The 26,176-nt window shown below is 50.1% G+C and overlaps 13 protein-coding genes across 13 annotated transcripts; 7 read left to right on the top strand and 6 right to left on the bottom strand.

Moving 5' to 3' along the window:
* Nucleotides 1-187: 187 nt before the first annotated feature.
* Nucleotides 188-1,917, top strand: M431DRAFT_11195 (hypothetical protein; the record flags this gene model as incomplete). Its single annotated transcript, XM_024911813.1, has 4 exons — nt 188-223; nt 309-691; nt 795-1,432; nt 1,490-1,917. 4 exons carry the CDS (start codon nt 188-190, stop codon nt 1,915-1,917), a joined length of 1,485 nt encoding a protein of 494 aa, XP_024767714.1.
* A 23-nt stretch (nt 1,918-1,940) lies between these two features.
* Nucleotides 1,941-2,589, bottom strand: M431DRAFT_501472 (hypothetical protein; the record flags this gene model as incomplete). The annotated part of the gene is made up of 2 exons (XM_024918020.1): nt 1,941-2,129; nt 2,191-2,589. 2 exons carry the CDS (start codon nt 2,587-2,589, stop codon nt 1,941-1,943), a joined length of 588 nt encoding a protein of 195 aa, XP_024767713.1.
* Nucleotides 2,590-2,928: 339 nt separating this feature from the next.
* M431DRAFT_100899 (hypothetical protein) lies at nt 2,929-4,364 on the bottom strand (the record flags this gene model as incomplete). Its single annotated transcript, XM_024911270.1, has 2 exons — nt 2,929-3,714; nt 3,771-4,364. The coding sequence occupies 2 exons, from the start codon at nt 4,362-4,364 to the stop codon at nt 2,929-2,931; spliced, it is 1,380 nt and encodes a 459-aa protein (XP_024767712.1).
* Nucleotides 4,365-5,756: 1,392 nt separating this feature from the next.
* Nucleotides 5,757-6,752, top strand: M431DRAFT_100833 (hypothetical protein; the record flags this gene model as incomplete). The annotated part of the gene is made up of 2 exons (XM_024911263.1): nt 5,757-6,022; nt 6,095-6,752. 2 exons carry the CDS (start codon nt 5,757-5,759, stop codon nt 6,750-6,752), a joined length of 924 nt encoding a protein of 307 aa, XP_024767711.1.
* A 442-nt stretch (nt 6,753-7,194) lies between these two features.
* Nucleotides 7,195-9,524, bottom strand: M431DRAFT_11191 (hypothetical protein; the record flags this gene model as incomplete). Its single annotated transcript, XM_024911811.1, has 3 exons — nt 7,195-9,041; nt 9,096-9,234; nt 9,516-9,524. The coding sequence occupies 3 exons, from the start codon at nt 9,522-9,524 to the stop codon at nt 7,195-7,197; spliced, it is 1,995 nt and encodes a 664-aa protein (XP_024767710.1).
* A 710-nt stretch (nt 9,525-10,234) lies between these two features.
* M431DRAFT_501468 (hypothetical protein) lies at nt 10,235-11,612 on the top strand (the record flags this gene model as incomplete). Its single annotated transcript, XM_024918019.1, has 7 exons — nt 10,235-10,456; nt 10,516-10,566; nt 10,636-10,662; nt 10,743-11,069; nt 11,136-11,264; nt 11,330-11,491; nt 11,550-11,612. 7 exons carry the CDS (start codon nt 10,235-10,237, stop codon nt 11,610-11,612), a joined length of 981 nt encoding a protein of 326 aa, XP_024767709.1.
* A 176-nt stretch (nt 11,613-11,788) lies between these two features.
* M431DRAFT_513952 (hypothetical protein) lies at nt 11,789-12,713 on the bottom strand. The gene is made up of 4 exons (XM_024920127.1): nt 12,647-12,713; nt 12,391-12,495; nt 11,946-12,310; nt 11,789-11,892 (listed from the first exon to the last, which is right to left on the bottom strand). The coding sequence occupies exons 1-4, from the start codon at nt 12,648-12,650 to the stop codon at nt 11,815-11,817; spliced, it is 552 nt and encodes a 183-aa protein (XP_024767708.1). The 5' UTR covers nt 12,651-12,713; the 3' UTR covers nt 11,789-11,814.
* Nucleotides 12,714-12,785: 72 nt separating this feature from the next.
* M431DRAFT_334621 (hypothetical protein) lies at nt 12,786-13,746 on the top strand. The gene has a single exon (XM_024914377.1). It carries the CDS (start codon nt 13,008-13,010, stop codon nt 13,503-13,505), a length of 498 nt encoding a protein of 165 aa, XP_024767707.1. The 5' UTR covers nt 12,786-13,007; the 3' UTR covers nt 13,506-13,746.
* Nucleotides 13,747-13,986: 240 nt separating this feature from the next.
* Nucleotides 13,987-15,160, bottom strand: M431DRAFT_100764 (hypothetical protein; the record flags this gene model as incomplete). The annotated part of the gene is made up of 4 exons (XM_024911250.1): nt 13,987-14,171; nt 14,229-14,584; nt 14,641-14,741; nt 14,813-15,160. The coding sequence occupies 4 exons, from the start codon at nt 15,158-15,160 to the stop codon at nt 13,987-13,989; spliced, it is 990 nt and encodes a 329-aa protein (XP_024767706.1).
* A 2,897-nt stretch (nt 15,161-18,057) lies between these two features.
* M431DRAFT_156231 (hypothetical protein) lies at nt 18,058-19,938 on the top strand. Its single transcript, XM_024912950.1, has 5 exons — nt 18,058-18,239; nt 18,309-18,346; nt 18,407-18,533; nt 18,611-18,928; nt 19,197-19,938. The coding sequence occupies exons 1-5, from the start codon at nt 18,198-18,200 to the stop codon at nt 19,620-19,622; spliced, it is 951 nt and encodes a 316-aa protein (XP_024767705.1). The 5' UTR covers nt 18,058-18,197; the 3' UTR covers nt 19,623-19,938.
* M431DRAFT_128853 (hypothetical protein) lies at nt 19,937-21,454 on the bottom strand. The gene is made up of 2 exons (XM_024912382.1): nt 20,834-21,454; nt 19,937-20,770 (listed from the first exon to the last, which is right to left on the bottom strand). The coding sequence occupies exons 1-2, from the start codon at nt 21,144-21,146 to the stop codon at nt 20,124-20,126; spliced, it is 960 nt and encodes a 319-aa protein (XP_024767704.1). The 5' UTR covers nt 21,147-21,454; the 3' UTR covers nt 19,937-20,123.
* Nucleotides 21,455-22,184: 730 nt separating this feature from the next.
* Nucleotides 22,185-23,475, top strand: M431DRAFT_11185 (hypothetical protein; the record flags this gene model as incomplete). Its single annotated transcript, XM_024911807.1, has 5 exons — nt 22,185-22,193; nt 22,267-22,599; nt 22,687-22,962; nt 23,040-23,176; nt 23,232-23,475. The coding sequence occupies 5 exons, from the start codon at nt 22,185-22,187 to the stop codon at nt 23,473-23,475; spliced, it is 999 nt and encodes a 332-aa protein (XP_024767703.1).
* A 963-nt stretch (nt 23,476-24,438) lies between these two features.
* Nucleotides 24,439-26,151, top strand: M431DRAFT_100751 (hypothetical protein; the record flags this gene model as incomplete). Its single annotated transcript, XM_024911249.1, has 1 exon — nt 24,439-26,151. The coding sequence occupies one exon, from the start codon at nt 24,439-24,441 to the stop codon at nt 26,149-26,151; it is 1,713 nt and encodes a 570-aa protein (XP_024767702.1).
* Nucleotides 26,152-26,176: the final 25 nt, after the last annotated feature.

Here is a 26,176-nt window from a genome sequence, read left to right as displayed (position 1 = left end):
TCTAAGCCTTGCGCTGCGATCCTACCACATAACCGGGGCAAACCGAACCCATTACCCCATAATGTTGACATACCCTCCTGGCATCAACTCCCAACCCCGCAAAGTAGACTGTTGCTGTACAAACAGGATTGGAATTCTACTCTAATTGCAATCGGGAATTAAATAAAAAATACGCCACAAAGCCAGAATGACCCTGGGAGCCTCCGTCAGAGTATTGCCAAATGTATGTATAGTACAAGCTCCTCTTCCCTGTCCCTGTCCCTGTCTATGCTTAATTCAACCTTGTCGTATTCACCAATCGCATCCAGGCCGCCAAGCGCGCGTCGAATCTTCTTCGAACAATCCAGTATACCCATCCTCCGTCATGTCCGTGCCACTCCAATCCGGGCTACCACCGCACCTCCATCACCCAGAACAAGAACATAGGCGGCCGCCGGTTCGCCACGCCTTCGAATGCCGACCTTAAGGAGTATGCCTTTGAGATGGCGGCTTCGTCCATTCGCTTCGGAGCTGGCGTGACCCAGGAGGTTGGTATGGACCTGAAGAACCTCGGCGCGAAGCGAGTGTGTGTTGTTACCGACCAGACTGTGAATCAATTGGATGCCATGAGACAAGTTCGAGAGAGTCTCGATCGCGAGGGCATCAATTTCAAGGTCTACTCCGACGTAAGGATAGAACCAAAGGATAGCTCGTAATTGCCCCCTCTCCCGCTGTGCCCATTCAACGTGTATTACACCAGCTTCTGCTGGTTGTTGTCTCCCTCACTCGACTAACGCATTCGTCAAAACTATTAGCATCAAGGACGCAATTGCATGGGCAAGGCCGTATGAGCCAGATGTTTTTCTCGCTGTCGGTGGAGGCTCCGTCATGGACACGGCCAAGCTGATGAACCTCTACACGGCGTACCCAGATGCAGATTTCTTGGACTTTGTCAATGCGCCACTGGGAAAGGGGCTCCCTATTGATAAGCCCATGAAGCCGCTGATTGCAGTCCCAACCACCGCGGGTACTGGTAGTGAGACCACGGGAACCGCCATCTTTGATCTCGTTTCCAAGAGGGCAAAGACGGGTGTTGCTCACCGGAATCTCAAGCCCACCCTTGGAATATGCGATCCGCTCAACACACGGACCATGCCCGCTGCCGTCAAGGCCAGCTCCGGTCTAGACGTCCTGTGTCACTCTCTCGAGTCGTGGACAGCTATTCCCTATACCGAGAGAACACCTCGACCCACAAACCCAATCCTTCGGCCAGCCTATCAGGGAGCCAATCCAATCTCTGACATCTTCTCTCTCAATGCATTAAAGAGCACGGTCAAGTATCTTCCGCGAGCTGTGAAAAATCCCGATGATTTCGAAGCACAGAGCGAAATGCTATTGGCGGCAACGCTTGCTGGAGTTGGCTTTGGAAATGCGGGTGTCCATTTATGCCACGGTAAGCGACCCGATCCCATCGTATCCTGAGCCACTTGCTAAGCTGATTGCAATACAGGCATGTCGTATCCCATTTCTGGCCAAAATCCAGGTTACAAGCACGCCGGCTATGAGATCCCGCACCCCATCATCCCACACGGTGTTTCCGTAGCAGTCTCTGCCCCCGCCGTCTTCCGATTCACGGCAGCTTCCAACCCAGAGAGACATCTCGTTGCGGCCGAGGCCTTTGGCGTCGACATTTCCAACGTGAAGAAGGAGAGTGCCGGTGAGGTCTTGGCTGAGGCACTGATGAAATTCCTCCAGGATTTGGGAGACCAGCCGAAAGGGCTCAAGGATTTGGGCTTTGGTAGCGAGCACATTGATGCGCTTGTTGAAGGCACCATTCCCCAGGCTCGAGTGCTGAAGCTCGCCCCCAACCTTGCCACAGAATTGCAAGCTGAAAAGGAGCAGCTACGGGGGCTTTTCGAGGACGCCATGAGCTATTGATGTAGCATAAATTTTGTAGCAGACTATCGGAATTTGTCTGGGTTACTCGGTATCATCTTCCTTAGCATAGCAATCTGCTTCACAATGCTTAGCTTTCGAAGCTCTGGGGTTCCGCGCCTGTCGGTTCGCCGCGTGCCGTTGGAGTAAACAACCGTGTTGTCGGGTAGCACCTCGCCGCTCGCAATGACGGACAAGTAAGACACTGTACAGTTCTACGTTGCATTAGCTTTGTAACCCAATGAATATTGTATCGCAGTAGCTTGTGCTTCGTACTTTACCAATCTTGGCACCGCCTCCGATTTTGCTTCCAACTTGAATGACGCTGCCCTCGCCAATTTCCGTCCCTCCGGCTTCCACCACCGAACCCGCCTCGATGAGAACATAGTCGCCTAGGCTCACGCCGCCAGTGCCCTTTTCGCGGCTGTCTGGAGGAGCCCCGAGATGCACTCGCTCTTGGACAATGCACCGTCGCCCGACAAGAATGCTGCCGACGCTTGATTCGATGCGCGACCGGGGATGAACCACCGTCTCTGCCTGCATGGTGATTGAATGGCTGCCGAGAAGTACCGCATTGTCCGAGATCGTGAGTGATGTGGAAAAGTTGACGGGGGGCTTCGGACCGCTGCGGTCAACAGCCGGCAGGATAGAATGCCTTTTGCTCGAGCTCGACATGGTGCGATTTGTTGATATCGAGGGATGTTTGGAGTAGCTTCAAAGTAACTTGGTGGAGAGCTCAGCGTGGAATGTTGATTGGGGACCTTAAGCTATGCCTCAAACGCACTAGCGCTCGCCGTTGTGCCAAATGTCAAGACTGCTCTAGTACGGATTGGGCAATGCAAGCTCTCTCTGCTCTGCGCGGTACCTTCAGGGTACTTCTTCGTCTTAAATGCAATACACGGGCTGCTGGGACGATGCAAATATCAAACCATTAACAACGTTTCCACTTATGGATTCTTCTAAAGAAATCTTCAAACTATTTACAAAACACAGAAACGCTCATCTATCAATAGCTTAATTGTCCTTTGGAACATCCAAGCTCGCTACTCCGCCCTCGTAAGAGGCAACATCATACTCCTCGGGGTATGTTTCTAGCAATTCCTTGAGTTGTCCCATCTGCTCCTTGAGGTCGGGCGTAAGACTTTCATAAACGTCCTCAAACATGGAGCCAATGGGTGGCTTCTTCTCTCGCTCTGCTTCGCTGAATCCCTTGAGGATTTCCTTCCTCAGGCTGTCTCGGGCCTCCTTCTCCTTGGCCTCGTCCCAGCATCCTTTGGCCTCCATCCACTTCCTTAGTCGAGTGATGGGGTTATCCCGTCGCTTCCAATCCTCGACCTCGACACGGGCTCGGTATGCAAACGAGTCGTCGGAAGTACTGTGATGAGAGACACGGTAGGTCATGGCTTCAATAAGCACCGGCTTGCCACCGTCCTGCAGTGCCATTTCTCGTGCCTTCTTTGTGGCCTCTCTGACCGCCCAGATGTCGTTTCCGTCAATTCGAATGGTGTCGATTCCATAGCCGATTCCTCTGCTTGCAATGCCGTCTCCTCGATACTGGTCGAGGGTGGGTGTGGAAATGGCAAACCCGTTGTTGCGGCAGATGAAGACCACAGGACAAGACCGTGTGGCGGCAATGTTCAGCGCGGCATGGAAATCACCTTCACTGGCAGCTCCCTCTCCGAAGAAGACCGCTGCTACTCGTGGCTTGGAGCTGGGGTCTTGTAATCTCTGTAGCTTCAAGGCATAAGCCGCCCCCGAAGCCTGCGGAAGCTGTGTAGCCAATGGTGAGGAGACAGTGTGCTGTGGCGGAAAGTGTTAGTCGTCATTTGCAGGGGTTGCAACCCGGGAGTGCTCACAATATTCAACGGCTTGCATCCGTAGTGAATGGGCATGTTCCTGCCCCGGCCGTTGTCGTTTCTGTTGGCAAACAGCTGTGACATGAATTGCTCCGTCGTGAATCCCCTCTCCTTGAACAAGCCCTGCTCTCGGTACTGGCAGAAGACGGGATCATCTTTGTCCAGCACACTCGAGGTGCCAACGCTGACGGCCTCCTCGCCAGCGCTTACCATGTAAAAGCTTAGTCGGCCCTGTCTCTGAGCATCAAACATGATGAGATCCATGATGGAGATGTACAGCATATCCTTGTATAGCTTGATGACGGCCTCATCGCTGATGTCGGGGCTGAAGGAGGGGTCAACCACTTGGCCATTCTGGTCCACGACTCTGTACGTCGGCAGGGCTGTGTATGATTCGGGCGTCTCAAACTTGAGAGAGCTGGTGAAGGAGCTCTTGAGAGCGCCGGGAAACGACACAAATCCCGAATTGGGCCGTTGCGAGAGGCTTCCCGCACTCCGGATGGGATTGGAGATGACGGACACGGACGGCTGAGCCAGTCTCCGGATGGAGGCCCTGCGAAGGACGCGCGAGTTGGCCTTGAGCGGATTCAACATTTTGGCTGCTGGAAGAAGGACAATCACAATCACAATCCAAGATCCAGCAAGATGACAGACCCCAACTTTTTTAATATAAGAAATCCGGGGATGGGCTCTGGTTCCCTTTGGTCGAGCTCGGGATAAGGCGCGAGTCTGCCGATAGAGAGCGGTCACAATTGAGCCGACAGAATCCGTCAGCGCTAACCCGGGGTTGGTTGTCCGAGGTTTTCCAAGTGAAGCACTAAGCCGGCCTCTGCAGTGGCTGGAGGTGCTTTCATTATAGAAGAAGCTGTCTCAAAAATCAGAAAGTGTCTGTTTGAAGTTGTTGAATCATGAAAGTTTGGGGGAGATGATGAGAGTTGCTCGGCTCTTGGGCTTGGTACTTGATGCTTGCTTTGCCTTGTGTAGTCTACCTCTACCTATTAATGTACAAGGGCAGTGAGTCTCCAAATGCACCTAATCCTGTTTTGTGTCAATTTTGAACATACTATTGAGCTTTCTTTTATTTTATTTACTTTCCAGGTGAAATCGACTTGGTCTTGTAGATACTCAACATTCCATGCGTCGATGCTGGGAGGGCAATTGGCAGCCAGGTGGCAGACCAGACAGAACTCGTTGGATCAGCTGTCAAGCACAATTGCTTGAAAATGCTCCAACAAATTCGTTTATTGTAGTTTCAAAATAATATTTTCATATTTTCCCCCTATTTTGTGCAGAATCAGAACCCACGATGAGCATATCGCATCTCTGATTCTCCAGTTGAAGCCATCACCACACATCGCCAACGCCATCACCAGCAGCATCACAATACAACTTGCCGTCAAGATCACCACAATAACAACTAAAAAAACACAGAATTCTATCTATCGAAATACTCTTTAACTTCATATTTTCTCCTCAAAATATTCATCTCCAAATGGCCCCTCCCGCAGTCAACTTGGTGATGCTCATCCTCGGTCTCTTCATCCTCGTTGCGCTGATTGGCTGGTTTTTCCAAAAGAGTATCCACCACTTTGTCCAAGCTCTTGTCGCTCATCGCCAAGCCAACCAAGCCGGAACTCAGCAAGACATTGAAGCAGCAGCAAGACTGTAGAAAGTCTTTTGGCAGGTTTGCGAACTCACGATTCTTTTTGGCTGTAATACCATTGCTAATCCGATACTATTAAAGGCTTTTGAACCAATTGAGCATCTCGCACAATTGGCATCTGGAATCTCTTGCTACCAGGGTAGAAGAGAAAATAATCTCATCTTCATCTGCTCAAGAGTGAGAAACAGCAATACACAGAGAGGAAAACAGGCCATTCCGGAATCAACAGCCTCCTTCACATACAAAGCAAAACTCTCAATCACCTCATCATACGCCATTCATCTCACTCAAGAGCCTAGAGAAAAAAAACACAAACCATCGCCATGTCCGCCCCTTCACTGCTAAGAACCCGCGCAGGCCTGCTCCGGCCCACGGCTTTCATCTCTCACACAAACCGCCTCTTCTCTACCACACGCCAGTCTCGTGCTTCAGATCCAACACCCACAGCAAACCGCGCTACTCACTTTGGCTATGAAACCGTCACGGAATCCGTCAAGCAGGAGCGAGTCGCAGAAGTCTTCACTAGCGTTGCCGAATCATACGATAAAATGAACGACTTGATGTCTCTAGGAGTTCACCGTCTGTGGAAGTAAGTCTTCCATTACTCTTCAACAGATTTCCATATGAAATGCCAAAGGATAAGTGCTAATGCCTCTCCTAGAGATCACTTCGTCTCCTCGTTAAACCCAGGAGCCACAAACCCCATCGGCACCCCCCAGCGCATCCTCGACGTCGCCGGAGGCACAGGCGACATCGCCTTTCGCATGCTCCAGCACGCCCACGTCAATAACGGCAACCCAAACGTCCACGTAACCATCTCCGACATCAACCCCGCCATGCTGGCCGTCGGCAAGCAGCGCTCCCTGTCTCTCCCAGCCTCGCACCAGTCTTCGCTGTCTTTCCTCGAGGCAAACGCCGAGGTCCTGCCGTCGACCATCAAGGACAACTCTCTTGACTTGTACACGGTTTGTTTCGGAATCCGCAACTTTTCCAATATGCCGGCTGCCCTGAAGGAGGCGTACAGAGTGCTCAAGCCCGGCGGCATTTTTGCTTGCATGGAGTTTTCCAAGGTTGACAAGTACCCCATCTTCAATGCCATCTACAAGCAATGGTCTTTCAGTGCAATCCCGTTGATTGGCCAATTGGTCGCAGGAGACCGTGACAGCTATCAATACCTTGTTGAAAGCATAGAGCGGTTTCCCTCCCAGACAGAGTTCCGGGACATGATTGCTGAGGCTGGATTCAACATTGTTGGAAAGGGATACGAGGATCTTACCGGCGGTGTGGCAGCTATTCACAAGGGCATCAAGCCTCTATGATTTGTTCTCCCTATGTGGGCGATTACTTATGTATATTATCTTGCGGAGACACCAATTACTGGCGCTCCGAAATAAAATAACTAGAAATTAATCTTTCACGATATCACTAGCGTACAGTGGCCATCATTCATAAACAAAAGACGTCGCATAAGAAATTTTTTGTGACCTAACTACTTGAGGTACCAATCGAAAGACGAAGGCTAATATTCTCAAGCCCGACACTTAATCCTCCCGGAAGCTCATGAGATACATATGTACACCATGAAAAGTTCTGGACCTTGCTCTCATACCTTCCAGAGCCTAACGCCAGATTGTCCCAAAGGAAAACCACGTGAATGAGATAAAATTCTCAAGGCTGGGCGCGCCTGAAAAAAACAAAAGAAGAGTGCCGTTACAAGTGGCGAAGACAATCAGGGAACTCGATGCTCCTTGACCGCGTTTACTAATCGGCAGTAGGAGTCGACGGTGCCGCTGCGGATGACACGCCTGAATCCCCCTTTAGACCTCCTCGTCCCCGAGATCCACGGCCTCGCTCGCTACCTCGCCCTCCACGTCCACCGCGTCCTCCTCGCCGGTTGCTCTCGGAATCACTGGTTCCACCAGCACTGCGATATCCACTTGAAGCAGCACCGCCTCGTCCGCTGCCGCCCCAGGTTCCAGCATTGCCGCGGGTATTGAAAGGCTTGCCCTCTCGGTGGTGGAAGATCTTCACCAGAGGTTTTGATCGATCCTCTGTAGTTCGTGTCTTGACGGCTTCCGGTAGTCTGCCCATGGCTCCGTCGCGGTCCTCAATCGTTCTGAACTGGACAACCTTGTTTGAGCCACCCCATTTCTCAATCTTGAGAATCTTGGACTTGTCAGCCTCATCAAACAGATCGCGGCACTGCTCGTCCGTGTTGACATTCATAATGAACAGGCCAATGATATCAGATGCAGACGTCTTTGGGATTGGTGAGGTTGCTGGCTCAGGGGCGTTTGCAGATCCATTAATCGAAGCCGAAGCCTTTTCGGCTTCTTTGTTAGCTGGAGCATTACCCGCAGTAGGCTGTGGAGTTGATCGGTTCGGTATCGTAGGGACGGGGGCAGCTGCAGCTGGCTTGGGCTGTTGAGCTGGTGGCGATTGTTTGGCGATTTGGGCAGGGGGGACAGCAGGAGAAGTCGCGCTTGCGGGGGGAGCAGCAGCAGCCGTTGTAGGAGCATTAGAGGACTGCTGCTTGGCTCCTCGGTGCGAAAAGTTGAATCCCTGAGCTCGCATCTCGGTTCCGATTCGTCCGTCCTGGATTTCCAGTACCAGATAACCAAAGGCAGCATCGGCAAGGTTGAAATTCCACATATTCTTGAAAGCGCTTTCGTCAACTGCGCCCAAAGCACCCTGGCCCACTGGACCTCCAAATGGGTTTCCACCAGCAGCTGTTGTGGGCATCTTTTCTACAATTTGCAGGGCATTCTTCAGTAGGTTTTGCTGGGCCTCGTTCTGCTGGATAGCAGGCTCAACTTCTCCTCGAACGGTTTCCCAAACGTCATTGAACGAGGCTTTTGAGGCAGCGAGCTTCCCGCGGTAGTGATCCAACGTAGGATTGACGCTGAATTCGTTGTAAGAGCTTCCATACCTGAAGTGGAGTCCGGCCGAAATAGAAAAGTCCGCCTTCAGAGTAACAGAGAGCTGATTCAGTATACCCTCTCGGGCGGGAGAGGCGTGCGTAATAAAGACTCGAGTCTCGGTAGGATCGTAGACACGATGGGCAGTATCGACCAGCTCACCCATCTGCAGTAGGGTCGTCCACATGGTACCTTGTCCGCCCGCGATAGTGGTTCGGCCCTCTCCATTATCGAATAATTTATGCATTACCACAGCGCCACCGAGACCGAGAAGTCGGAGCTTTACACCACCTACTTCCAGCAGCATGGAGCGGGCTTCGTCGATGATGTGGAGGTTGTGGACCTTGTACTCAGACGACCTGAACTTTTCAAGAACGCGAACATCCTCACAAGCACCCCAGACGGTATAGACTGGAACATCGAGCTTCAGCTCTCCACTGAGTAACAGAGGGAGTTCGGAAAGAGGCAGGTCGCTTGCAGAGAATCTGGATTTCACAGAGCCAGGGCCACCCTGCTGAATAGCCTTCTTGACTGGTTCAGAGATGAGTGGTGAGTACTGTGCTACGTGCTTCAGAGTCTTCTCCACAATCCGTTCCAGAGATGTGTGATCGTAGAATCCGAAGTCGCCAGTGTGGATGATGTGGTCAGCCTGAGCCTGTTTGGCAAGCTCGTTGAGTGATCGTAGGTTTCCTAGGTGGGATGTCAGCGGATGTCATCCGTAACACGATGCCCGCCGCAATATACCTCTAACGTCTGCAATGCAGAGAATCCTTATGGGTCCCGTCTGGATGATACGGCCTTGGTTGGGTAGGAGAGGCGCTGCTCCAGGCGATGGAAGGCTAGTCGCACCATTTTGTATGTAGCCAGGGGCATATGCTCGAGGCTGCAACCGTTAGCCAACTCAACGTCCAAACGAACAGCGCAGCAACAATCGTGGGTAGAGGGGCGTGTGGCGATGCGGGCGGCCATGTTTCGTCCCGCATTCCCAGTTTCCAAGTGGAAGGGTAGCATCAGGACACGAGGTAGATGCTACTAGAGCAAAAGAGACACGGCGAAATGCCTTCTGTGGTGTAGGAATCCAGAGGAACCCCGAACGGGCAGCTCCCCGATCTGCCACGAGAGCCAGGGTTGAGAGAGACCAGGAAGAGAACAGTGTGCACTTACGACAGCCATTCTTTAGAGAACAGGCGGATCGCAACTTTCAAAGATGGTCCGGTGGGTTGTTTTCGTACGAGAGAAGATGCTCTCAAGGTAGAATATGGCGGGTATTGAAGATATGGCGAGTAGAAGAAGGACGGCAAGCCGCGAGTTGAAGGTGAATTTGGCTGCTCAAGAGCGAGAGTAACTATTGCTCCATAAAGGTCGGGTAGTGAGTGGCTACCTGAGACGCTGATTGGCAGCCTTGCCGCAGAGCAAGTTTGACGCTAAGCCAGTTGGAGGAGTAAAAAGCCGGAAACACAGTGGCATTTAGGCAAAAAGTATGTATTAAAAGGCAATTTTAGAAATTCCGTAAAACAAAATTTAATAGGATTTAATAGAGTGGTCTTGGGGATTGTTTTGTTGTTAAATGTCACATTTTATAGTTAATTTTTGCTTTGTTTACTCTCTGATTTTATACCACATCAAGTTTAAAATACATGGGATCTAAATACAAAAATACAGAATAATAAGATCATTTTATTAAACTCTATATAATATCATCTTGCTGTATTTTAATATTGCAAAAGTCATATTATATAATCCCACCTGGCACATGTCTGTGTAAAATGGTTATCTTATCTAGATCTCAGCTATGGAGCTACAAGCTTTGAACCTCTCCCAAAGCAAACTCTCGGAGACCCTTTTTCGACAGCCATTGACATGAAAACCCTACGAATGGGAACATGTTGCGTCCATATCAGGCTGTTCCACGGAGTCTCCGATTAATCCTACGCCCCTGGGTTCTTACATCGCACGCCGCTCCTCTGAGTTCTGCTCTCTGGCTGAAAGGAGCAAGGCCGTCGTCCTCTGGGACTCAATGGAAACAACGTCAAGGTCGCGATGCATATGTTCGCCATGCTAAAGTGCAAGGACTCAAGAGCAGAGCAGCTTTCAAGCTGTTGGAGGCAAGATTGCCCCGTCTTCACATTTCTGCCATGCTTTCATAGTATTAATATGAACAAAGATCGACGCCAAGTACAAGCTCTTCAAGAAAGGTCAAACTGTAGTTGATCTAGTAAGTTATACATAAATCAGGCCATCAATCCAGATTGCAAGCCTCTAAACTTGTTCTCTTCTCTTCCAGGGATATGCACCCGGCAGTTGGTCACAAGTATGTCGTATCTTCGTATCAATGTCCAGTATCGGCCCTGGTATTCGAAGAAAACTGGGAGATTCACATTTTCTTTGTAGGTTGCCGTTGATCGCACTCGACCTCATGGCCGTGTTATCGGCATCGATCTTATACCCGCTCAGCCTCCTCAAGGCGTTGCAGCGTTCCAAGGAGACTTTCTGTCTCCCATAGTTCAAAAACTTGTCAAGGAGTTCATTGCCCAAAGCCACAGCGACAGACCTCCTAAAGCCGGGAGGGAAGATGTTGATAAAGATGGCGATACGCTGCCAGAAAATACCATCCTCGACCAGCCGAGCTACATTGACCGAGAGAGGCACTCGGCAGAGAGCACAGGCTCTCCATCTAGTAGCACATCAGCAGAGTCGACCTCGAGAAATCTTGTGGATGTTCGTCAACCACGTCTTGTATTTGATAGCCATGATATTTGTGCTCCGACGCTGACCTTGATATAGGTCGTGTTAAGTGATATGTCAGCACCATGGGAACAAGCATCTGGATATATTTCAAGGAGTTTAAGTAACCCTTATAACAGGCTGATGAACACGAGCGGCATTGCATCTCGAGATCATGCGGGCAGTATGGTAAGACCAATCCCAGGACTCTATCAACTGGAAAATGACAAGAACATGATCCTGATGACATGCAGAACCTTTGCGAGGCTGCACTTCATTTTGCCAGCGACACACTCAAGCCCGGCGGCCACCTTGTATGCAAATTCTACACAGGAGCAATGGATAAATCATTGGAACAGCAACTCAAAGTGCTCTTCTCAGAAGTGTATAGAGAGAAACCAGAATCATCTAGAGCAGTAAGCTTCACCCACACACATCCACACACACGAAGCAACATACTCATAACTACTACAGGAAAGCAAAGAGGCGTATTTTGTTGCGCTTTATAGAAAGGGCAAGGCTACCATTGATCACTAGAATAAATACACAAATGTCATCACGATTCAATGCTACGATGAATTGGTCAAGCAGATCATCAATTTGGCCATGTCCAGGCACGAAATTTTTAGGTTCGAATGATATCAAGTCACGCCATCCCATTTAGGTCCCATACATAAAGCGAAAATCGAAGATAAAAAGTATCTCCACCCTGATGCTTGCCCATTTTTTCCAACCAAATTTAGACCTTGAAGCCACGAGAGCGTCTGCGACCACGAGCGCGCTCGAACTTGCGACCCTTGGACTCGACGAAGGGTTTCTGTAATATGGATTAGTATTTTTGAGCGATTGCCAGATCCAAATATGCCATACCTTGTGCTTGTGGGGACCGAAGCCGAAGTGCTTGACGGCCTCACGGCTGTTCTTGGGTCCACGGAGGATCAGGGTGTTGCTTCCGGTAGGGGCACGGAGAGCAAGCTGGTCCAGGGTGATGGCCTCACCACCAGCAGCGAGAATGCGGGCACGGGCGGTGGCAGTGAAGCGGAGGGCGGCAACGGTGGCCTTGGGGAAGGTCAGGAGACGGTTGTCATCGGTGACGGTGCCGACGATGACGATGGTGCGCTTCTCCTCCTTGCCGAGGTTGGAAACAATGCGGGACAGGGAAACGGGAGGGCGGTTGATCTTGGACATGAAAAGTCGTCGGAGAACAACCTTGTTGAAAGCGGCATCGGTTCGGCCTGGTGTCGCAAAAAAACGTTAGTCGCTCAACGCAACCAGCACCAAAGCTTTTGTGCCCCAATGTTGGATTCCAACTTACGAGCCAGGAAGCGGTACAGCTTGACCAGGAGCTTCAAGTAGACATTGTCGCTCTTGGGGGCCTTGCGGTGAGTGCCCTTGACGTGGTGACGGTCGAGATCGATACCTGGAAAATTGGAAAACCGTCGTCAGCCAGATGGTTCATGCTCAAAAATGGCAGCACATCTTGGTGAGAAGACGGCGCTCAAGTCGCAGCGAGATACACGAGGTATCATCACCACTCGCATACACAGGCTATGTCAGTTTTTTTCACGTACCCATGGCGACGGCTGTTGCTGAAAAGCTTGATGATGGGCTATTGTAAAGTCGACGATGGCCGTAAATATCAAGGTGAACTTTTCCCAGAAATTTCAGGGCTTAGGACTTCGATTGGGACTCTGATTGGTCCGTTGCTGAGCTAGTGGCAGAGCGGTCAGTGAGGGCAATTAGGGTACAAGTAGCTGACTAAGGCACGGCGCCGCAACGAGCCAACTAAACCAGCTAGCTCCTTTGAGTGGGGCGTATCGATAAGCTAGCGGCGCATGTTGCAACTTCGCCGACCAAAGCGAAGCGCATACTGGAATCGAATGAATATGAACTTCCAGCTCGCATTCGTCAGCGCTGGTCACGCTATATGGCATGGACAGAAGCACGCAGACGCCCAAGTGGCCAATTGAGGCCTCCAGGAATACAGCCGGTCCCCATATGGTTCGAAGAGCCGTACATGATTTAAGCACAGATACTCTGCAGTCTCATAACGACGACATAAGAGAGTACATCCAAGCCTTTAGGGAACACCTCTACCAATTAGACCGCGCGCAACTTGGCTGGAGCATTGCCCAGGAACTCCGCCAGTTATTGTTTCTCATCAACCTAGGGCCGTCCTTCTCAGATTTCCGCGGTCATATCTATCAGTGCTACAAGGTAGCTGGCTGCGGCGATGGTCCCGAATTGACTCTCGATCAACTGATGGAAAAGGCTGAAGACGAGTGGCATCGCCTTAAGCTAGAGAAGAAGATCTCGCTAGGCTCTGGCTTCCCCAGGAGGCCATCAATGACCAATTCATTGAGACCAATAGGCCAGCGACGTGTGTCGCAAATTCCCCAACCAGATCGCATACGAGGACATGGAGATTGAAGGCGCTAGACTGATCAGGCACCTCAATGATGTAGTAGCAGTCTGGACTTGACAATGCTTTGCGCATGACATACAGCTACCCGTTTGGTTAGCTACATAGAGGCCGTCATCTATATCCATCCATGTAATCGACCATGTCAAAAGCATATCGCAGCTGTTTCAACGGTGTCTGAAATTCTTTATTACCAACGTACATTCTCAAAAACTGCAGATTTGTTCGAATTCGTATTTCCGATAAAGACCCAGATAGAACCACAAGTTTTTTTTACATGGCTCATACCCATTGCGACAGCACGCGCGTACCATGATACCTGGGGAATTCGAAGTGCGGAAATTACATAGCTATACTCAGCGCAATGCTTCTACTAACCACCGCTGACATCTCCAATGGTGAGAGCTACACAATGGATGCAGCCTTCTGCTACTTATGACGTGCCTAATGCATGATATCTCGATTTCCTGTTCTTCCCAGCCATTTCACTTACATGAAAGGTGGCAGTGAGAATGGGTAACCGCCATTCTTAACCCGGAAAACGCTCAAGAGGAAGCTGTAGACGAGGAACAATGTGATGCTCCAAACAACAACCGCAACTTGCTGAGTCTTGGAGTCGGCCATACGCGGAACTTTGACAGCTAGAGTAATGGCGCAGAAGGAGAGTATTCCATCTACCACATAATGCATTAGCTTTCTGAACCAAATGGCATAAAGGAAGTTCGTCTTACAGATGGCGGCAACGATCTGGGTTTCCAAGCCAAGTTGGCTCTGGAATCCGCCTGCAATGTAGCTAACTCCACCCTTACCATCTCCGACAATGTACGGCACTTTCCGGATGTGGTTGAACATGTGTCCGCTAGTGAAGAGAAGGATGGCGATCAGGCTGACGGAGGCCCAAATGTTGCGGTTCTGGATGATGGGCAGAACGTAGGAAGATGCGCTCACCAGCGCAGTGCCGACGCCAAGAACCAGAGTAATAGTCGAAGCCCATCGGAGCCAGTTAATTGGTCGCTTTACAGCGGGATGCGGTCTGTTGGGCAGTTGTCGGGAGAGCCAGGAATGAACCTGTTCAGCAGCTGGAGGCCTGTGATATGATTAGCATCAATGACAATGTGCAATGTTGGAGCTTTGTCGATTTACCCTGCTGTAAAGTCGTATCGAGAGGGTTCTGGGGAGGTCGCGGCATGAGGTCCTACGGTTGGATTGAAGAGCATGAGCACCGGGGCCGTTTGAAGGCCAAGCTGTGGTACGAATTGATGCGTTAGCATGCCCATGAGGTTCATCTCCATCCAATTGCAGCTTTACTACCCACCGAAATGAAGGTTTCGCGGCCATCAGCAAAATCCAAGGTGCCAAAGATCAATCGAGATTCGCCAGTCTTGTCGCCCTTAGTCCAGCTCTTTCCTAGAAGATCCCATTCAGGCTGAAACTCCTGACAAAGCTGGCAGCCAAATCTAGTTTCCAGAGCAGTGAGAAGGACAGCGACACTGTGGTTCCTCGGGGCGGTTGTCAGAGAGGCATAGGTGGCATCATTCAGCTTGATTGGGGATGAGCGCTGAGCCAGCTTATTGAATTCCTCGTAGGAATCGGTCTGCGCCTTCTTTGCGAGGCTCCCGCCAATGAGCAGGAGCAAAGGTGCAATTGACGACAAGATGCGCATCTTTGCGGTTGTTTGCAGTGTTGTATCAAACCGTCTAAGCACAGCTTGCGATGCGGCCAACTAAGCTGCCAAGTGTTGCTGCTGTGCTGTCACCAAAGCTGTCCCGTTTCATGATTATGTAACTCGTGGCTCTTGACCATATGGAGGCTAGCGCGAGATGCTAGCACAAGGTAGCTTCTACTCTTAGCTACTCAAGGTACCGTATTTTAAGCGTGCGGTAGCAAGTATACTTTAGGTTCCGTCTACTCCTTTCGGCAGCTCCATTCCTGTCGCCAAGGTTGCTCCGACTCGGCAGCTAATTGTTAGCAGTTGAGAACTTGCATGTTTGCCTGTTGTTTACCATGTCAGCCGGCTTGGGCGAATCGGAGATGCAGCTGCGATAACGTAAAAGAGCGTTCTCGTCAATCGCCAGATTTACACGGCAGTTCATCTTGTCATCAGCGGTATTTCCATCATAATCACATATTCCTTTGCTCTTGGATGAGTGACAGCCATGAGCGCCGACTTGATTGAGGTAGCCATCCCCTTTATCGCCGATGCTTTGACGGTGTGCTGATGTGAAGCCTTTTCAGCGCACGACGCGTCTTCACGCTCTTGATCTTGAATATCAGCAAAACCGCCACAAAACCGACCTCATCAGCCGAGATGAAGATGCTCGTCGTCTGCAGCTGCGCGTGCTGCTGCTTCGAGATGAGAACGCTCGGCTACAAGACAACTGTGCCGCGAAGGATGAAGAAATAAAGGCTCTGTCACGAGATGGCGATCAATTGCGCGTCGAGCTTGATGAATTCAAGGCACAAAATGAGCCCAAGGATGCGCAGATTAAAGACGCCGCAATTGAGGCGGTTGAATCAGCTGTAGGTCATATTCAGAACCATTACAATCGCAATCTCCTTGCTAATAATACAAAGGGGGAGACAAAATCAAGCGAAACCCATATGCGAGATTTGAGCAAGGCCTTGGATGAGAATAGGGCCCTTACGAAGGAACTGCAACAGTTGCGACCAGAAATGGAGCTTTTAAAGCAGCAAGTGACGAATTACGAAAAGATGTTGTCTGAACAACGGAAGACGGAGCTCGCGAGCAAGAAACAGTCAAAGTCTAAGACGCCAAACGACGAAAGCGAAGACATGAGCGAACTTCGAGCAGCTTTGGACAAAATCACAGAAAAGTTGGCTGAAGAAGAGAGGCAACGCGAAAACATCAAGTCAAATCATCGGAAGGAGCTAGAAGAATCAGAACGCCAGAACGATAAGCTGGAACAGAGAATATCAAAACTAGAAAAGAAGTTGAAAGATTCACAAAAGGAGCTTCGCGACGTGCGGAAGGAACTCAAGGCACCTCAACCTAGCTCGAAAGAGGACGAATCAGAAGGCGGAAATACCAGTAACAACCAAGAAGCGACGACGAAAGCTCGGGCAAAAGATCAATCTCTAACAAATAAAGAGAGGCTGTCGCGCAGGAACAAGCGCACAATAGAGCAAGCGGCCGTGGGAGAAAAATCAACCTTTTCAATCACGCCGCTCCTCAACAAGATAAAAGACACTACCACCAAAGAAACCAACGGCCTGGGACTGACGCTCGACGATGTGCTTGCACAACCCGGAGCTGATGATGCATCACCACTCGTGATGGCAAACAAATCATCTGATGCCAAGCCCATAATAGCACCAGATGCCGAACTGGAGACTACGACACCTTTGCGGCCTCGAGAAAAGCTGAAATCAAAGAAGAAAGCAACTACTACTGCTGCTACAGCAACTGCAACTGCAACTACAACAGCAGAGGATGAAGACCACTTGTCCAAACTCACCGCTTCAGTTCGGAAGATAGCACGTGTGAGGTCTGAAGACCCCAAAGACGAGTCGACATCTAAGGATGTCGACTCCGATGATACAGCACCTCCCAAAAGGAAAACACTTCACGAAACTGCAACGACTGACCCTAGCTCTGTGTTTGAGCACAAGAAGAGGAAGAGAAAACTTCTGAACAAGACTAACGATATCATACTAGAGGAAGATGAGACTGTGGAAGGAGTCCCAGCCGTGGAAACGCCGGCAGGTCGACCAAGAAGAATAAAATCCTCCGCGACAAGCGCTTTCAACTCGCAAACCGGCACCAAGCCGTTTTCACCTTTGAAACGGCACAAACGGGGGGTTAACGCAAGCTTTCTAGCTTGATCAAGGCGACTAATCGTCAAGAGTTCAGTACCCCCCTCCCCTGAAATCGTCTACAGCGAAAGCTGCGTGACTAAAGGCATCTTTTTTTCAAAGACGCCAAAGACAGCATAGCATATTATCAAGCATTGTGATTCTTCTGTGTAATTATTTGTTCTACTTAGGGTACAAAGTCATGGGATATAGAAGGAATGCAGTGCCCCTTTACTCCAGAGTGCCTTTTGTTTATTAGGACATACGTAAGTTGGTAGTTCTCAGTAGCAGAGAATCACTAGTAGCATTCTCCGGACCCAGAAACCTGGACAGCACTTTAGCACTGCTGCACATCGGACAACTCAATGGCAGATCCTTGAAGCTCAGCCCAATGGAGTAATGGTTCGTCAAGAGGGAGGGGTTACACCAGTGCTGTTCTTCTCTCTAATTATATGAATCCCACCTCTTCTGGGCTCTCATTTACAGATACAAAATGATTCAAATTAACCCATATAATTTTCACAACAGGCATTGTTTACAATAGTCTCGTTCTCCTAGAATCCGAACAGTCTGTTTGCCTAGGCTCATATTGTGATATGTACGTACTTCTTCAAACGGCACCCCTCATACTGCATATTTGGTGGTGCTAAAATGCACTAGCAGATAACGGATTGATAGCCAGGATTTCCCACCTTACTCAGCAGCGGCAGCCAATCGCATCGCTCGGCCCTAATTTTTCGCCCACACAAAAAATTCACAATTTCAGCCAGCCCCAACCTCGAGAGCTTAACATTCGGCTTTGCAGAAGAGAAGTGGTCTTCACCAGCTAAAACTCTCTTTCCTCACCCATCTCTTCAATCCTTTGCGCAGAGGCGAGGCTGTACACAATGGCTGAACAACTGATCCTCAAAGGTACCCTCGAGGGCCACGTACGACTTTCCCCCCCCATCGCTGCCGTTTCTCCAATTTCGATATAGGGACTGACATTTTTGATACAGAATGGCTGGGTTACCAGCTTGGCCACCTCAATGGAGAAGTACGATGGCCTTGCGATTCTCACGAGTACAGTCGATCCGTTGAACTAACAGGAAAACAGCCCCAACATGCTCCTGTCTGGTAGCCGAGACAAGACCCTGATCATCTGGAACCTCACACGCGACGAGACTCAATACGGATACCCCAAGCGATCCCTCCACGGCCACTCCCACATTGTGTCCGACTGTGTATGTTCCGCCCCAAGATGCCGGTGATGATTGGGAATAGAAAGGATTGTGGGCTGATATCAGTTGTTTTTGAACAGGTCATCTCCTCTGACGGTGCCTACGCCCTGTCTGCCTCTTGGGACAAGACCCTCCGTCTGTGGGAGCTTGCCACTGGCACCACCACCCGAAGATTCGTCGGCCACACCAACGATGTTCTCTCCGTCTCCTTCTCCGCCGACAACCGACAGATTGTCTCCGGCTCTCGTGACCGCACCATCAAGCTGTGGAACACCCTCGGTGACTGCAAGTACACCATCACCGACAAGGGCCACACTGAGTGGGTTTCCTGCGTCCGATTCAGCCCCAACCCCCAGAACCCTGTGATTGTTTCCAGCGGTTGGGACAAGTTGGTCAAGGTACGTGATTTTGTTTTTGCTCTGCGCTCCCCCGTTATGACAATTACGCCATTTTTTATGATGTACTGCAATTTCTCAAGTATTTGCTACTTCAGAGCCAGCAATGGCAATGAGACAAACTTTTTATCCACTTTGCCCTGAATTTGTTTTATTCTCCCTCCTTTTTTCTATAATGAGAGAAGGAGAGAAGAAGAAAACAGCACATATCCATGATATATCCCCCAACTTGGCATGTTTAGCCCTTATTCTAACATACAATGTCCAATAGGTTTGGGAGCTGTCCAGCTGCAAGCTGCAGACCGACCACATCGGCCACACCGGCTACATCAACACCGTCACCATCTCCCCCGATGGCTCTCTCTGCGCCTCCGGTGGCAAGGACGGTACCACCATGCTCTGGGACCTCAACGAGTCCAAGCACCTGTACTCCCTCAACGCCAACGACGAGATCCACGCCCTCGTCTTCTCCCCCAACCGATACTGGCTGTGCGCTGCCACCGCCAGCAGCATCATCATCTTCGACCTTGAGAAGAAGAGCAAGGTTGACGAGCTCAAGCCCGAGTTCACCTCCGTTGGCAAGAAGAGCCGGGAGCCCGAGTGTGTCAGCTTGGCCTGGTCTGCTGATGGCCAGACTCTGTTCGCTGGTTACACTGACAACATCATTCGTGCCTGGGGTGTCATGTCTCGGGCATAAATGTTTTTGTCTGTAGGTCGGGAGACAGAGAGAGGGGGTGAGCATGGCTTGGGACGTGGTGGAAATACAGGGCATATCGCATAGTTAGCTTCTTCCTCAAGATGTAACCGAGATAGGGGGCAACAGTTGTGTGTGAATGTAACCTGGCAGAGGGTTAAGAATTGCTGGCATCAGAAATACTGAAAAAAGGGTACTGGACACAATTCGCTTCTAATAAAGAAGATGGTTCTTAGCTCCTGTTTCTACTGAGTACAAGGGAAAAAGGAATACTAAAATTTCATACTGTTCAACGCAGTCGGGTCGAAATCGTGAATGCATGCATCGTGAGATGTCTTTGATTGTTCTATCTGTATGAATCCATTCCCATACTTATTGATAACTACCTAAACTGAAATGACACTGCGGGTATCATATATAAAAAGACTAGCAGAATAGCCGTTATAAAGACTGCCTTTTGAGTTTTCCAGTCCACCAGTTTCGATCATTACGTGTTCAAACGCATCATAAAGCGTTTGACTTCTTACCCAGGCGAGACACCTCTCGTCGGGAAAATTTGACATCAGCATTGACCAGCATGCTATGATCTGCAATGTCCACCTTGTCGGCGTGCTCTCTGAACCGGTCTCCCCCCATGAACCGCTTCATAGTTGACTCCCATAGCCGGAACCGCTCTTTGCCCTGGCTATCGCGTTCGACTAGTGACTTGACTTCCTTTTGCTTGCGCATTTTCGAAGCGCGCACGAGCCTTCGCAAAGCATCCTCGCCTAGCTGCGCGCTCTTCGCCGCGTCCTCTCTGATTTGCTTAGAATCCTTCGTCCTTTTATCCTCTTGCGGTGTGAATCTGTATGTGTGTGTGCTGGGGAATCCGGGGAAAGATGCTGGTATGTATGGTTTGCTGTCCTTGTCCGCCTGGCCGCTGAGCTCGACGCCGAGAAGCGGGAGAGAGGTAAATGTGTCGTCGGCGGTTACGACCGCAAGGCCCCGGTCGGTCGCATTTTGATTGAAAACTCTGCTTTTGACATGCGGTTTTAGAGATGAGAGCGGGATGTTGTGGTATTTTAGCATGCTCTCAAAGTCTGACGGGATGGGAGCTTCGCGACGTGACGATATTGCGAGTCGCTTGACTTCCTGGATGATGGAGCTCATATCTATGAAGAAGGGCGCGTTAGCGGAAAGGAACGGATTGGTATCATACAGGAGTTGAGTCATACACTGTTCAACCAATTCTGTGAAGCTCTCCAGCGCCTCGGGACTGGCAGATTCAAACCCATCATGCGACAACACCATGGCAATGGATCGCTGAATACCAGTCCGGGCAAACTGGTGCACGGTTGGAGACATGGAAGCCACTGCCGACGTAGATTCCTCGTCTGCCCATTCTGACAGAGCATCCTGCTGTATCTGAGCTTGATTCGTTTCAGGTTGCTGCTCTTGGCCATCTTGCGACGCAAGTCTCGGGCGCTTTGGATCTGAATCGGGGGTGGCAGCAGAGACGCTGCGTTTACGCGACACTGTGTCGGACATGATGAGCTTTCGGCTAGCAAGAGGCGAGGATTGGATATGGCGAGTGTAACGGGGTGAGTTGGTAGTGGTGTAGAGAATTTGTAGTTGGGTGGTGATGGGATCTGAAGAGGAGCTCAGCTGCTGGGTTGTCGCGCTGTAAGAGTAGAGCTACAAGAGGTGTTTGGGTGGTATTGTAGCAGCACGTGAAGCTGAGTGCCATTATCGATAAGCCGCCCGGATTATTGTGGGGGAGTTGGAAAAGTTGTAGATGAAGGCGGATAGAGTAGTTGAATCAACTGTATGTTATAGTTATAATGTTATAATTGCACTGGACTTGTCCGTGTATATAGAATTCATTGTCCAAACCGCTGCATTTGGATCCATCACGTTACTGTGCCTCCATGCCGCTATTGCCCGTCATCAGCAGCGAAAAGTACGTGATTGGCGGGCTATACACGGAGCAACTTGGCATAGCCATTCCATCCGCTTTTAATTCGTACCAGAACCGACGATAACCCGAAGTCAAGGCACACAAGCGCCAACACATAATCCAGCCCGTTCTGGTTCTGTTGATCCTTTTTCAAGCTGCATCTTTGGGTTTCGTTTTGCTCCAATTCAAGAGTTTTCCGTTTCTCCGAGGTTTCGAAAAGGGGCCATTGCTGCCGCCTATTTACTTTTTTACTTTTTCATCCGTCGCGACAACTTGCTTTACTTGCAACGGGGTTGAAGTTGAACCGAGGGGCGACGGACCGACAGCGACCCTTTGAAAGCAAGGCACACGCCATCTTCAAACTTGCATCACCAGTTTCCGACGATTTCCTTGACGAAGCATGCCCCCTGCGTTTCCGGTTCCCAAGTCGCTCATTTACACCCATTCGTCGGCAGCGATCAAATACGACCGAAAGATATTCTAAACCCAAGCGACGCTGCGTGGGCCGTCAACCAATGCTGTCGCTTTGGCAGAGATCGGCTTAAAGCAACCCTTGAAGAAGTTGAAACGCTACTTAGATTAGAGATCGAGTCGAGAGAGCCTTTGACTCAATTGAGTCTCCCGCCATCATGTCAGCTGTACGCAGTGCCTTTCACTAATTACCACTTCGTATGTGGCTTTTCGATTGCTAATTGATTTGATTCTCGATAGTCCGTACCCGACGCGCTCAAGCCTTCGACTGGCACCAATTGGAATTTGCAATTTAGGGAAACCATCTCGCAGCCAGTGGTCGCCGCCTTCTGCGGTGGAGGTGTGGCCGGCGCTGTCTCCCGGACGGTGGTGTCGCCGCTGGAGAGACTCAAGATCCTGATGCAGATTCAGAGTGCCGGGCGAGATGCGTACAAGTTGTCTGTCGGCCAGGCACTGGGGAAGATGTGGAGGGAGGAAGGGTGGAGGGGCTTCATGCGAGGAAACGGGACAAACTGCATCCGCATTGTCCCCTACTCTGCTGTCCAGTTCAGCAGTTACAACTTTTACAAAAAGGTACTGTTTCACTCCCTTGGCTGAAGCAGCAGCATACTATTCGCACTCGTTGTAGATCCTGGAAGGCTAACCACGCGGCGTGATCAGAACATCTTCGAGCCATATCTAGGAACTGACTTAAGCCCCTTTGCCCGCCTCGTCTGTGGTGGCCTTGCGGGCATAACCTCCGTCGTCTTCACCTATCCGCTCGACATTGTCCGAACGCGCTTATCCATCCAGTCAGCGAGCTTTGCAGAGCTAGGAACGAGGACGGGCAAACTGCCGGGGATGTGGGCGACTCTTGTCTCAATGTACAAGACAGAAGGTGGCATGTCGGCGTTGTATCGCGGCATTGTCCCAACTGTGGCTGGGGTTGCTCCCTATGTATGTCTTGCTGCCTCTCGCTCCATCACATCATGCTGGAGTATATTGAAGGAAGTCGGACGCTGACAAGTCGATAGGTTGGTCTCAACTTCATGGTGTATGAGTCAATTCGCCAGGCATTCACGCCTGAAGGCGAGCAGAACCCTAGTGCTGTACGCAAACTGTTGGCGGGTGCCATTTCCGGCGCAGTTGCTCAGACGTGTACCTATCCATTGTAAGTGGTGGCCTTTGCTCTGTGATTGATTCTCATGCTTACCGTCTATACACAGCGACGTACTACGAAGGCGTTTCCAGATCAACACCATGTCAGGCATGGGATACCAGTACAAATCCATATCAGACGCCGTCCGCGTCATTGTCCTCCAAGAGGGCGTCAAGGGGCTATACAAGGGCATCGTCCCCAACCTGCTCAAAGTGGCCCCCAGCATGGCTTCAAGTTGGCTGAGCTTTGAGGTTACGCGTGATTTCCTGACAGATCTAAAACCGACCGCCGAGGAGAGTCGAAGTTTATAAGAAAGTTCTGTTTGGATTAGATGCATCATTGCTGTCTTGTTTGTTTTTTTATTTTACTTGTTTTTTTATTCCTTGTTCCCCCTTGTCATTTCTAGCATATAATATGTGTGTAAATATGAAGCAAAAATGGGTACATATAGATGGAGTCAAAACAAAGTCGTATAGATAAGGTACTAGGCTAGGTAGCATAAAATATCAAAAGCTCACGCTACGAGGGATATAATAGCTAGCTGCTTGGGATATATAATAATTTACAGCTTTTGAACAATTAAATATTGTACTGTATAGTCTCTGTCTTGGTTAAAGTGATACCTGTAATAACAGGCTCAAGTGGGTCGTTTGGATGCTTACAGTAAAGTGTCTAATTAATTCAGTAGCAATATTATATCACCCATACTAGTATATCATACTGCACTGCACTGCACTATTCCAGATATTTACAAAGTGCGTCTAAGCGTGTCGTGTGAATACCGACCCTCAAGAGGTGAATCAAGCGCGCCGAGGCGGTTTCCCAAAGATCAATTCGAGGGTCAGGCAAGGGAACAAACAAGACGCTATGGCAATTGTGCTATAACATTCACCCACTCACCTTCTTTCTCCTCTTTCATACTCACTCTCTCTCTTCGTCACTCTCTCACAATCTCATTTCTTAACGCTCTCTTTTATCAAGCAAATCGTTGGCTACCCAGATTGCCAGCCCATCGAGTTTTCATTTTCTGCTCACGCGTCTCCAGTCACGCGTCTTCATGCTATTACATCCAATGACTTTTGCTAATCTCTTCACATCAGGGAGCTAGCTTTGGGTATTGCCTAGGCACGCTCTCCGCAAAAGTATATTGAAGTTATACATCAAAACATTCATTAATTACCGTTATTCTACTACCGGCTACTCTTTTCTCGCCGATGATTGAATGAATGAATGACTCGGCCTCACACATTCAGTTCTGGTGAATCATCATCATCATGATCCCGGATTCTCAATCAAGCGATGCTGCTCCGCCGCAAGGCAAAACATACCGCTCGACGCCCTCCGTCAAGCAAGTCCGTTTCCCCATGAGACGCAGCAAAGTTCGTCGTGAGCAGGGCAAGGGCAAGGGCAAGGGCAAGGCAGCTCAGAGCCGGGAGAAGAACGCGTCATTGAAGCAGCAGACGCTGACGCAGATGGACTTTGTCTCATCGTTTAGCGAAGAGGTCACGCTTTCGGATAGTGACGATGAGTCAGATACGTCGCTTTCTGGCGCAAACAAGCCGGATATTCTCTCAAAAGGCTCTTCGGAAGCTCAGCCGAAGGGCGAGAAGGGCGAGAAGGAGGAGGAGGAAATAATAAGAGGCTCGCAGGTCATTCAGGACTCTTATGCCTCTCCAGATGACAACTTGTCGACCCAAGCCTCGCCCTTAAAGATCCAGCCTATAAAACTACGAGACACATTAGTACTATCTCCCAGCCGCGTGAGATTCATGGAACCACAGGACGTCGTCAAGGCTTCACCACGTCGTCGTGCCCACTGGAGTAGCAATCCAGAGGGTTCGAAAAGACTCAAGCCATCTCAAGAAGATGACATGCCGTCTCCAACACGAGTCCGCTTTTTGACCAAGGATGTGGATGACCGGGAGATTCCAGACTCTGATGAGGAATATGAAGAGCTGGAGGTGCTAGAAGAGGATGAAGTAGTACTTCAAGACACGTTTGCGACGGGCCACGAAACTCAGCTTGTCTTGGAGGAGCTTGCGTCGTTGGAATATCCAGAACGAAACGAGGAGCAACGAGAACAGGAGCCAAGTGCAGTAACTAGCCAAGTATTGGCATCAACACTACATTCATCTATAATCACTTCATCCGGAGGCTCTTCAAACAACAAGCCGGCTCCTCCAATAGAGAGTACCGATCCTCTACCAACAACGAAAACATCATTACAATCCCCCACCATCTCACAATCACCAAACGCTACATCCGAGTCTCATCACTCAACAGATCTCAGTCAAAGACCACACAGTCAATTCTTCGAGTCTCAGCGCGTCCCCCTTCACATCCTCCAGTCATTCACCCCCGTATCCGCACGCACAGATATCCTCCTCCCCGTCCCTTCCAAAGTTCTCTCCTCCCTCGTCGATGGTTCCACGCCACTTCTCCATCTACCCTACCGAATACCTGAACTAGTCGCGCGGTTCTGGTTGCTGGACCAAGAAACCTTGCGTTACATGGCCTGCGTGCAGCCCGGCGAGCCCAGCGGCCCTAACTGGGACTACCACGTCGATCAAGTATACGAGCTCAACAACCCAGTAGAGGAGCGCGATATGCAAGAGGAAGGATGGGTCACCGGACAGGTCCGACGATATATTTACCTCCCCCCAGCCATAGTGGGACAACTCCTATGGAATCTCCGATGCGCAACGTTTGACCGTACCGAACAAGAGAACGACGCTGAAAATACCCAAGAGAAGAACACCGTCGAGGCTTTAGATTGGCGCTCGCCCGAGTCCAGTATGCCTTTACATCCAGCGTCCCATTCTCAAAGCCGCTCGACGAATCATGATACTGGCCAACCAAGCAGTTTGCTGTTTCAAGACCACGGAAGCTCTTTGGTCACTATCCCAGCAAATGCCGTCTTTGACTCCTCTCCACTGTTGACAAAGAGTCAGATGCTCTCCGACAGTCTACTTAGCGATGATGTTTGACAGCCTTGATAGATTGGAATTTGAA

The sequence above is a fragment of the Trichoderma harzianum genome, assembly GCF_003025095.1.
Source record: "Trichoderma harzianum CBS 226.95 unplaced genomic scaffold M431scaffold_29, whole genome shotgun sequence".
Lineage (NCBI taxonomy): Eukaryota > Fungi > Ascomycota > Sordariomycetes > Hypocreales > Hypocreaceae > Trichoderma > Trichoderma harzianum.
Note: the sequence above shows the minus strand (reverse complement) of the source record. Positions and strands in the feature narration are given on the sequence as shown.